At 36.6% G+C, this 11,594-nt stretch overlaps 2 protein-coding genes across 7 annotated transcripts in view; one reads left to right on the top strand and one right to left on the bottom strand.

Moving 5' to 3' along the window:
• Window positions 1-8,231, top strand: part of LOC102601255 (60S ribosomal protein L18a-like protein) — a 15,798-nt gene extending 7,567 nt beyond the window's left edge. Inside the window, exons 2-7 of one of the 6 annotated variants that reach the window (XR_368841.2) lie at window positions 3,670-3,745; window positions 4,120-4,234; window positions 6,102-6,157; window positions 6,926-7,017; window positions 7,126-7,360; window positions 7,876-8,231. Coding sequence is in view for 3 of the 6 variants with exons in the window: in XM_006366032.2 (XP_006366094.1) it covers window positions 3,670-3,745; window positions 4,120-4,234; window positions 6,102-6,157; window positions 6,926-6,974 (296 nt within the window). In the remaining 3 variants the exon portion in view is untranslated. Of the gene's footprint in view, window positions 1-3,669; window positions 3,746-4,119; window positions 4,235-6,101; window positions 6,158-6,925; window positions 7,018-7,125; window positions 7,455-7,864 lie in introns of those variants that run through there. The other 5 variants (XR_001472244.1, XR_368843.2, XM_006366032.2 and 2 more) reach the window with 5 other exon arrangements.
• LOC107058701 (probable LRR receptor-like serine/threonine-protein kinase At4g36180) lies at window positions 7,877-10,422 on the bottom strand. Its single transcript, XM_015304724.1, has 2 exons — window positions 10,278-10,422; window positions 7,877-9,849 (listed from the first exon to the last, which is right to left on the bottom strand). Exons 1-2 carry the CDS (start codon window positions 10,339-10,341, stop codon window positions 8,261-8,263), a joined length of 1,653 nt encoding a protein of 550 aa, XP_015160210.1. The 5' UTR covers window positions 10,342-10,422; the 3' UTR covers window positions 7,877-8,260.
• Window positions 10,423-11,594: the final 1,172 nt, after the last annotated feature.

The following is an 11,594-nucleotide window of genomic DNA, read 5'->3' as shown; positions in this document are numbered from 1 at the left end:
GTCCTGTATCATTTCAAGTTCTGCTAATTGGTTTAGTACCAATTGCTTCTGTTGACTCAGATTGCCTTCCCTGGTCTTGCTCCACTCTTTCAACTTAGCTTTCAAGGCCCTTAGCTTCGCTACCAGTACAAAGTCTGGTTTTCCATGGAAGCGAAAAGACTCCCACCAGGTCTTAACTCTATCATTAAATCCATCAGTAGTCAACCACCAATTTTCGAACTTGAAATATGATTTGGTTGTCCCCCATTCTCCACATTGTAGCATTAATGGGGAGTGATCTGAGATCATTCTCTGTAAGACAGATTGTTTAATGTTCCTGAAATTTGAGTCCCATTCTTCTGAGATCAGAAACCTGTCTAGCCTTGCTGCTGTGGAGTGTCTGTCCCCTCTTCTCCAAGTGAACTCTCCCCCTGCTAAATCTAAGTCCATTAATTCCATGTCTTCAATGAACTCTGATAACTCTGTCGCCCTGCTGATTCTGTTACAGGGAAGATTCTCAGAAGGATACCTCACAGTGTTGAAATCCCCACATAGGACCCAAGGGCCCGTGAATTGAATAGACCTCTTGCTGCCCCTAGCTCCCACCAAGTTTCTTCCCTTTCTGCTCTATCATTCGGGGCGTAGACACCTGGTAGATGCCATTTAAAATCCAGATTCTTCCCAGAGAAACAAACAGAAACTGAAAATGCACCCACACTATTCACTTCCCCATCCCATCTTCTTTTATCCCACATAATTACTATGCCTCCCCTCGTCCCACTAGCTTCGAGTTGCACGTAATCTGCCCACCTACTACCCCAGATTTCCTTAACTTTATTAGCAATCTCCCCCTCCATTTTTGTCTCTTGAAAACATACCACATCTGCTTTCCAAGTTCTTATCATGTTCCTGATAATACTCCTTTTCCTCCCACAATTCAGCCCCCTCACATTCCATGACACAATGTTTAAATTCATTGATCCATAATGGCCAAAACCCCCCCTTTACTTCTAGTACCATTGCTATAGAACTTAGAATCCAGTTGCAGCCTTTTTAGTTCTAATAACCCTTTCCTCTTGCCTGTTGTTTGTTTACTCTGTTCCCCCCTGTTTCCTTGTTTATTGCTATCGATCTTCATCAACAACTCCTTCGCCTTTTCCTCACACCCTTTGAAATTAACCCCGAATTCTGAGCTTAGTTTGGTTATATTTTGTTGTATCCAGTCCGAAGTGCTCATGTCTTCTTCTGGAAATTGGATGCCCAATGGAATAGCTTCCTCTGTATCTCCGTCTAAATTCTCCTCCTCCAGTGGTTGAAACATTACCGTTATACTCTTCTCCCCCAATTCTTCTCTATCCGTGACTGCCATCTCCACACTTTGTCTCGCGACTTCCAGTTCCCCTCGGTCTCTACTCCATTGCGTGATCTGGCGTTGAAATTTGTTTTCCTTTGCTTTGTTTGCTAATATCTCGATATTTATTATATCTACAGGATAGGTAATCGATGTTTGGGCTCTAGAATTTTCCACAACAATTGGGTCCAAAAAATTTTGGCCCAAAGTCTTTGGGCCCAAAAATTCCTTTTGACCTAGCTTTTTCCTGCTATACACATTATTTTCCCCTCCTTTAAATCTCAGGCCCACTTGCATGCGGGACCCCTCACTTGAAGTCCCCACGTGCCCATCCACCTTTTTCGCAGGTTGTGCCTCCTTTATCTTCTGCAAAAGCTGATCCTGGGTATTGACCACTGGGTATTTGCCTTTCTCCTCTCTCCTCTCCTCTGATAATCTTACTGTGACTGGAGCTTCACACCACACCGGAATGGTGTAAGTGAAGCCATCGCAGGCTGTTTACACCAAAAAAGTAGAGATACTATACAATTCCATTTAACTTTGTGGATGGAATTGGATCTATCTTCAAAACATCTTCCATTTCTTTCTTTCCAGACTGACCACCATACACATGATGGTATTAGCTTCCACCATCTCTTTTGATTCTTAATGCAAATTTTATTGACCATAATTTTGGTATGATAGGTAAGATTAAATACTGCTCAGTTGGCTGTCCATATAAAATGGAACTCCGGCATAACTTTATGCAGCGTTTGGTTAGCGGTATTAAATTATACCTGCATTAAGCATGCAGGATTCTATACATAATTTTGCGATGCAAGTATTTAACAACAAAAAAATGCCTTTGAAGTAGGTAATTCCTACAAAATATTCTTTGTTTTGTTATTCATTGGATAACAATCATTATATATTTTTTTAGCATATAACAGTCCCAAAGGATTGGTGTGTGTTGGGTGTTGTTCATGGAAAATCACATCTTTTTGTAGATTTTCTACTTTCTGGTATATGAGCATGTTCATTTGCTTGAATTTAATAAAATTATTACTTTATCCAAAAATAGTCCCTTCATTGTTATTCACTGCATAAATAATTCTTGCATTACAATTCCTGCAAATCAAACAACCCTTTTGTGTCATAGGCTAAGGAGGCAAGTCACCTAAGAAAAGATTAGTGCAGATGGTGTAGTCTAAACCCCTTTGTTGTATTAACATTCTGATTTCCATCGACCATCCAAAGTTTTAGTTTCAAGTCTTCTTTTCTACTGGGCTTGAGCTGTGTGCGTCTGAAATTTATGATAACGATTTTCATGCTATATGCAAAAAGAAACTGAGAAAAGGAGGTCATTGCTTTTATCAGCTCCCCTGGTATTCGTGTTGACTGACTATCGATGTTCATACGGCAATACCTGGCAATTTGATGTGATTGCTTTAGCTTGGTGGTTGGAATATTTCCTTCTGAAATTACCTGTGAAATATTGATGTTAATCAGTTTGATGTGGACTTAAAGTGGAAGAGGAGTGAATCTCTCTTATTTGTCTGATTTAGACCTCATATTTGTTTCTGTATGAAACTAGTCAAATATATTTTGTTTATGTATCTGTGTAGATAAAGTTGTTTTGCAGTAAATATGGCGAGAATTTTGATAATGCCCTTTAACTAAGGCATCAAAATTGTTGAGAGAATTATATCCTTCGGGGTGGCTTAGATGATTTGGTTTGGGATTTCCACAATGCAGGTCTCAAATTCGAAACCCCTTGCCTGCGACAACAGGGGGTTGGCCTTCTGGGTTGAATTTGTTGCACGGGGCTAATGTGGTTTACCTCTCCTGTGTGGTTTGCGAGCTATTACACAAGAGAGGGGTTCACCCTGTGCGCACCCAAAGGGTAGCAACTGCGGATTCCCTTGTCATCAAAAAAAATTATGGAGAGAATTTAGTCAATGAGGCTTAACTAGGCATCAAATTTACGGAGATAATTTTGTCAATGAGACTTTAACTAGGTATCAAGAGTATATAGAGATTGATCATTGATCAATCAGACATTAACTATGTGTCTGATACTTCCTGCTTTATTGAAGTCCGAATTGCATTAGAAGTATAAAAATAGGTAGTTTTTTCTTTCTTGATTTGCAAAAGTAAGGCATATAAACAGGAGGATACTTCTCAGTTTTGAATACTAACCTGTATTTACTTTCAATCAAAAGTGGAGAACTATGAGATGATTTTCATTGTTTTTGGTGCTTTGTGTAGTTTATCTTCAAAGGGGATCCTTGGCTATTCAAAAGACTAATGTTTAGACTTTTATATACCATATTCTCATTTTGGCTTCGCTCTGATTTTAGGTTATGTTGTTGCCGAAGGTAGACCCATAAGGGAGCATCGGCTTCCTTGCTGTGGTATGGGAATTGGCTGGTTCTTGTAAGTTCCTATATTTGCCTTTCTTTGCCTCCTTTTCTCATTTGTTTGTCTGAGGAACTAAGTGATGTAATAACCTTCACTGACTTATTATTTTTGCTTAGGAATTCTTCGCTCACCAAACTCAGTCACTAAATTTTAGCTAAGAGAAAAAACAAGGTCAGATGTTAGATTTTTGGGCAACAAAAAAGTAAATGCGCACAGGGGTAACAACTTAGAAACATAGAACCTAGTGTGAAATTTTCTAATGGATTTACTGGATCCTGACATTGATGGACCAGATCATTATAAACTAGATCTTATGATTCGGGGAAAGCTCAACCAAATATTTCAACCATGATTTGTATTCTAATGCTCTTTTGACTTTTTTTTGCTAGGTTCATTATTGGTTTCTTTCTTGGTGCCATTCCCTGGTACATTGGAGCTTTTCTTCTTTTGTGTGCTCGGCTCGATTATAGAGAAAAACCTGGATTTATTGCATGCACCTTAGCAGTAAGTTTATTCATCTCTTGCATTATCAATTCATTTATTTATTTTATTTTATTTTTGATCAGGTATCAGTACATTTATTTTCTTGAAAATGGCAATGTCAATTCATTCTTTTCTTTTAAATGGCTACATTAAAAATATTTATTGCATATGCTTTTTGTATAATGGCTTTATTTGTGCAATCTGGGGTTTCACGTGCATTTTCTCTCTTTTTCTGAGGTTAACCTATATTGGCCTGACACTTGAGGGAATAGAGAGATGACATTTTTAACTGTATAACATGTATGGTTGTATTTGTATGCACTGGCATTACTGAGTGATACTAAGTTAACTAGGCATTTTAATACTGGTTTACCTCTGCACAATGTAACTTTTCAGTTCTCCATCTTTGCGCTAGAAACTTGGTAGGCTGAGAAAGTGAAAACTGGTGAGGCAGTACAATGAAGCAGTGTGCTGACCATTGTGCTTCATAGTATAGAGTAGAGAGGGAAATCTAATTAGAAGTTAATGTTGTCTGTCTATGGATTTACCTTCCTGCTGTTTTCACTTTCAAGCAAGTATCATGAAAGATGATTTAAGTCTTTTTATTGATGCCTGCATCATGTTGTTCAACTTTGTGGACAGGCAATTCTAACAAGTTACTGCCTGTTGCAAGTTTAGTGTAGTCAACGCTCAACAGTCTTGCCTTCTAACCTGGGCATGGGACTAGCTTGTTGAAGTTGTCTCAGTGGAAAAATGTAGGAAGTCCCTTGATTTATTGTCACATCATATTGTTGAGCATTGTGAAAGGATGTCTTCTGATAAGGAACTAGGAGAGGAAATTCTAACAAGTGGACTTGCATGTTGCAGTAAAACTTGCAGACTATAATAGATGAAGCTTGGCCTTTCTAGACTGAGTTTCTAGCTACATATTTCTCGTTTGACTGTCTTCTTAAATTCACATATCATAAGAATTCAGAAGTTTGTTGGCTGAGTAGAAGAAAGTAGAAATACATATGAGGCAGTACATAGACCTTATCCTTTGGGAGGGATGTGATAGATGGTTTGGGAAGGAAACTATAGACACCTCTCCTTCTTCTTTGGGGAGAATTTGGGATGAGTGGTATTGAAATTAGTCTAGTTCCTAAATTGTATACTTCTTGTAACAGTATAGATATGTGCACCACATGTTCAATTACTCTAGAGCTCCTCACATTATAGGTTTCCCATATATTGTAGATGTGTAACATATTACTGCCTTTCCAATTGTAAACCTGTAGAGTGAGTCAAGTGATTTTCATAAGCACATAGAAGTTTGAGCATAGATGCTGTTTGGGTGGCTCTCTGTAGAATTTTTTTATCAATTTGCTTGTAGCATAAGTTAATAATCTTGAATAGAGGAGGATCAAGAACTGGAGGAGTTATGCACTGAAGGCTTTAACTTCTGGACATGTGTTTATATCCTCATAAACCTTGAGGTGTGACTTCTCCAGAATCGTTAAGAAAATATTGTTAGACAGACTTGTGATTTGCGAATATAAAGAAAATATTGTTAAGAAATTGCTCTTCTTTCGTGAGTATAACATCTTTGTAGTAAACCTTTTAATCGTTAAAATAGGACCAAGCGTTGGTATTTTTTAGCAAAATTTGAACAACAAATATGTTCCTTTAAAGTTGAGTATCTGTTGTTGGCTCGTTGGTGCTGAAGGGGTTGAATAGTTTCAGTTACGGACCTTTTGATATCTAATTATCTGCTGTTGCCAGAACACCAAAGGAAAACATGGTACCAGCATTTTCACACACTTATGGTGCTCTGTGTTATTCTTGCATATCTTAGTTATTCCGCCTTATGTCGTTCGCTTTGACTATGTTAATTTTGTTCTCTCATCAGGCTACACTTGCTTTGGTTGCTGTGACTCTTGGTGCAACAAAGGTAAATTATTCCTGGTGAGAGACCGATTCATGCTGCAAATGTTGTAAATTCACACACACACACACACACACACACACATATATATATATATATATATAAAGGAAACGAAAGATAAATGAAAGGGAAGGGAATTTTCACGAATATGTCCACAGTGGGATTTCACTGGGTATGTTGTTTGGAATCGTCGTTTATTACTGCAATTTGTATATAGCAGATACCAACTGAGTGATGCCTATATTCTGGTAATGCAATTCTAAGTTAGTCTTGGTTCAATGTATTCTTCTAAAGTATTTGTTAAAATGGCCAATATAAATGCAGTATTTGATTTGGAGGATTGTACTATATTGTTTTTTGGATTCCTATGGAAGAGGTTGACAATACATTTAGCATTGTATCGTTTTAGGTTATTTTGTTTTGGTCTATGACTGTCTCCTTAAGGACAGTAAAAGCCCGTTTGGATTGGCTTAAAAAAAGTAGTCAAAAATAAAAAGTCAAACTGAAATGATTTTTAAGTCAAAAAAATAAAAAGTATGGCTTAAGTCAAAGTGTTTTGCAAAATCGAAGTTAAAAAAAGGCATACATGAGTCTTTTCTTTAACCACAATGACATAGATGAGCCAAACTTTAAAAAAAGGATATAAATAAGTTTTTTCTGAAAGTTTGATGACATATTTGAACATTTTCACTTGATTTTAACCATCACGTGTTCCTCTGTTCTATTGGTTAACGATTCATAATTTGGACTGTTGGATCTCGAGATATAAATTTTTTCGCTAATACTAGGCCAAAGTGTGATCAGAATTCCAAGCATGTACCTAATTTCAGAAATTGATTGCGACCCATCGGAGAGGAGTTTTACAGTGAATGAGTCTTCGGTATGTTGCAGTCTTTTCAATCTAATTTCACTAGACTTCTCAAGCAATACAATTGTTTACAACAACATAATTATGTATGCTTAAAATGTTATCATCAAAAAATTGCAGGATAGAGCACCAGTTTAATTAATCGAGGCCATTTCTTGTTCATCCCCGGCCCCTATAGCAGCTTGGAATGACCTTTATGGTGTAAGTTGGAGGGGTAGTCTGCTGCAAGTGTAGCGTTGAGCGAGATGCCATACGATCGAGCATAGGTAGGAATTCCTGACAGCAGGAAGAGAGAAAATGGAGTTGGGTGATGAACTAAGGCTTTCTATCTCTCAATCAATTTGGACCAAACAATGTAAGTTTTAAGTGTCATTTTAATTCCTAATTAATAGTATTAACAAGTTGTGAAACCTTCAACTTGATCAAGAAAAGTTCTTTTTGAAGCCCAATTAGCTGAGTTGTCCTCAAATCCATTAGTGAATGCTTGGTATGCAGGGGTACATGGGGGTATTAAACTACAACTCCAACACACACGTATGAAAATGGAACTAGCCCCACAACATTTTAATTCAATTTTCAGATCAAAAGAGGATGAGCAAAAGAAAATGCAAGAGATATATTGTTTATAAATATTGATAGAAGAGAATGACAACATAATAATAGTGATAAACATACAACAAAATTTAAAACAACTACCTAATTAACCAACATTCCTGCACCATCTACTCTTGATGGGTGTAACAATGTTGTCCAACACAAAATAGTAACAACAAAACATCAATGCCTCTATCATCCTAAACCATGCTTTTCTCCAATGAGACACAATTCTGATGATTCCTCGTCTCCATTAATCTTGGAGGTATTTGACAGGTTAGGACTCATCCCACACTTGTTGTCTAATGGATAACCGCAAAGAAAAGGATTTCCCTCGTAGCTGCTTTTGTTGAAAGTTCCAAATTGAGCTTTAAAATCAGGCACTGCACCCGATAAGTTGTTGTATGCAACACTGAATACTGCCAACGAATTTAGCTCAAGTAGACCAACAGGAATGCTCCCATTCAATCTGTTGCAGGAAAGGTCTAAACTCTCGATTTCCTGTAGATTGGAGAAGGTATTTGGTATTCTTCCGATGAGATGGTTGTGCGATAGATTCAATGCATGTATATTGCTCATGTTCCCTAACTCAACAGGAATTTCACCAGTTAATCTATTACTTGAGAGATCAATACCCGACATATATTTTAGATTTCTTCCCTTATAAGTGTATGAGTTTCTTTTCGTTGAAAACTGGACCTGAGTTTCCACATCCATCAAACATGTCTCTTCGAATTCCATGACTATCGTGGTAATGCCTTTTCGAACGCATCCAGACCACAAAATTTAACCATGAACCCCTAGAAGTCTCAGCATAATAAGTCCAACTTATCTCTGCATCCTTTTTGGTCTGTGTTAAGTAACCCAAACAAGGAGGGAGTGGACCATAAATCTTATTGAAAGATAAATCCACAATAGATAACTTGTTCAACATACAAATCTGAGTTGGAATCTCCCCTTCAAATTTGTTATTGCTAAGGAGAAGGTAGTTGAGAGTATTAAGTGAGCCTATGGTGTGTGGGATATTTCCTGAAAAATTGTTGTTGCGAAGATCCAAAGTTATCAGTGAAGAGAAATTGAAAAGTACATGTTCCAGTCCACCACCCAATTGATTTTTCTCTAGATGGATGTGTTTGAGAGGTAAAGAACTCACACAAGAAGGTATCAATCCTGAAAGCCTGTTTTCGGATATAGCTAAGACATTAATAATCTTCAAATTGCAAATCTCAACTGGAATCAAACCTTGGAGATGATTTTTGGACAATTCAAGCTGTAACAATCTTCTGTTATCCCTAATGCATCCTGGAATTTCTCCGGAGAAATTATTCCTGCTAGCGTCCAGTGTAATAAGGGAGCTGAGAAAAACGTTACTAGGTAGTGCACCTTCAAAGTTATTATCATTCAAATACAAAAAGGATAATATATGTGGTCTGAACTCGTCCGAAAATATTTTTCCTTTAAGTTTGTTGTTTGACAACCTAAGGTAGAACAATTGTGGAGAACCAATTGCCAGATCACCAGGAACTTCTCCAGACAAGAAATTGAGAGATGAGTCTAGAATTTTTAAATGAATGCCGCTAATCTTGGAAGGTATAGGACCTTCAAGATAATTTTGTGACATGTTCAAAAAAGTAAGCTTTGGGAATGCTGAATTCATATTTTCTGGAATATGCCCATTTATTTTGTTATTAGAAACATCAATCGTCTGAAGATGGAGGTGACGACTCGATGGCAACTTGAATGGTCCGTTGAAAGCATTATCTCTACTATAAATCGCTGCAAGTTTGGTGTTATTTTCTAACAACCATGTTGGAAAGATCCCTGACAATTGATTTCCTTCAATAGCAAGAATCCTCAAGTCATATTGGTAGTGAAGGAAAGAAGGCAATTTTTGAAGGTTTATACATCTTCGGATAGCAAAAAACTCTAGCTGGAAATTTGGGATCCAATTTTGGAATTCGGTATCTGTAATTATTGTATTAGAACCAACATTCAAGTAGATCAATTTTGTATGGTTGGAAAATTGGCTGAATGACAGAGGAACTTCAAATTGGTTATCTGCAATATGCAGGTACTCAAGTGATGTGAGTCTCCTCCAAATAGAATGTGATGCTATATTTCCGCCTAAGTTATTCCCAGCCAAACACAACCATCGAAGTGATGTCAAGTTTTCAAGACACGAAGGCAGTGTTCCCCCATAATTATTGTCTAAGAAATCCAGCTCTTCAATTTGTTTGAGTTCACACCAACCTATATATATATATATTTTTGTTTTAAAAAAAAGTTCAAGACACATTTAACTAAAACAAATTTCAATAATAAGCCAAATCTTATTTTACTCTTTTCTTATGTGCATGAGTGTATTTGACATGAAGGAAAATGTTTTCTAGAAAAATAGGTGAGTTTTGTAACTTATTTTTTTGTGTTCGGTGCTTAAACAAAATATAGTATATGGGAGGTGAGGAGTGGGGTGGTGGGATAGGACTATGGGGTGAGGTGAAGATGAGGTGTCTTGGAGGATTCCGATATGACTATATTCAATGGGGAATGTCATATGCAGAGTTATTTTTCTCATTTTTAAGGAACTTGTTTTTCTAGTACAATTTTCTCTCAGTGCCAAACACACCCTATATTCATGAAAATGCTGGCATTAGGACAAAAATAGAAAAATAGGGTACCTTGATTAGGGAGGGTGCCATTATTTCCACCACCAGGCATATTCAATACTTTAAGAGAAGTCATTTGTCCAATGTTTGCCAGAAAGTTGTCATTTAAGGAAGATCCCTCCAAGTATAGGTATTCCAGCGTGCTCAGATTTCTTAATGCTTATACGATAGAATAAAAATAAAAATAAAACAACAATTTTTCATATTCCAAAAGAAAAAGTGGCGATAGAAGTAAATTAGATAAAATTTGATTTTGAGCTTACCATAAATTATGGTCGGAGAAGTGAGATCACTATCTTCATAAGAAAGTGACTTAAGAGATGAGAATGATTTTAAGGATTGTATGACTCTGCTCGAGTTGGAGTTAAGACTTCCCAATTGTAAATTTTGCAGATAGCTCATTCTCTTGCTGCCTGTTAAATTAATCATATATGTTTTTACATAAGAATGAATGGATCGATCTTATTACGTAAGTTTGTAAAGATGTGTAATCCTAGTTCACATTTCATTACTATTAATCTTTATCTGATCAAATTTGCATTTTCATAGAGCAACTGCATTGCTTCGTGTACCTTTGGTAGTCACAAAGCTCTCTATATTGCTATTCCAGAGATTTAGATGTTTCAAGTTGCTCAAAGCAATTATTTCTACACAGGTAAATAAAAAATAAATAGTAAGCACACAAAAATAAGAAGAAAAAAAAATCAAACTTTATTTAGAAGCATCATTAATATCTTAGTGGAGCAAAATATGGTTAGCGGGTAAGACTTGGATGGGAAGAGCCATAACAAGCCATTCATTTCGATATTTCCATTTATTTTGTTCGCGGTGAGATTCAGATGCTTGAGAGAAGGAAAATTCTAAAGATGGTGGAATTGAAGTTATTATTATTCAAATTGAGTTTCTCTAAATTCCTCAGTCCACTATTTCCACCAACACCTGCATTTGATTTATGAAAATAAATTGTACTTAGGTTTAGTGTTATTTTGTTAATTGTTTTTTCTTGTGGAAAGGAGAGCTTACCCAATGCAGAAAGGATATTGATGTCACTGATTCCATAACCTCTAAACTTGAGTTGTCTTAAATTGGTTAGCCCTCCACATTTCTTACTCATCATGCCTTCATCCAAAAATTACAACTATTATATTGCAAAAATGGCCACAGTTACATATGTAGAGTTTATGTTGGAGGATATACTGCTATTATATGTCGGTATGCTGAATGAGGTATCAACATGTACACCAAGTTTTAGAACCTCAAGTGATGAAATCGAACATAAAGATGATAGTAAAACTTTAGGATGGATTGGATTATATTGCAAATCGACTA

This window comes from Solanum tuberosum, unplaced genomic scaffold, assembly GCF_000226075.1.
Source record: "Solanum tuberosum cultivar DM 1-3 516 R44 unplaced genomic scaffold, SolTub_3.0 scf00606, whole genome shotgun sequence".
NCBI classification, from domain to species: domain Eukaryota; kingdom Viridiplantae; phylum Streptophyta; class Magnoliopsida; order Solanales; family Solanaceae; genus Solanum; species Solanum tuberosum.
This window is presented reverse-complemented; position numbering and strand designations above follow the sequence as displayed.

What these genes read in the sequence shown, in the direction of transcription:
- LOC107058701 (XM_015304724.1), bottom strand. Translation starts at nt 10,341, where the DNA reads ATGACTTCTCTTAAAGTATTGAATATGCCTGGTGGTGGAAATAATGGC. An exon ending in TGGCACCCTCCCTAATCAAG is followed by an intron (nt 9,850 to 10,277) that starts GTACCCTATTTT and finishes ATATATATATAG; the next exon opens with GTTGGTGTGAACTCAAACAA.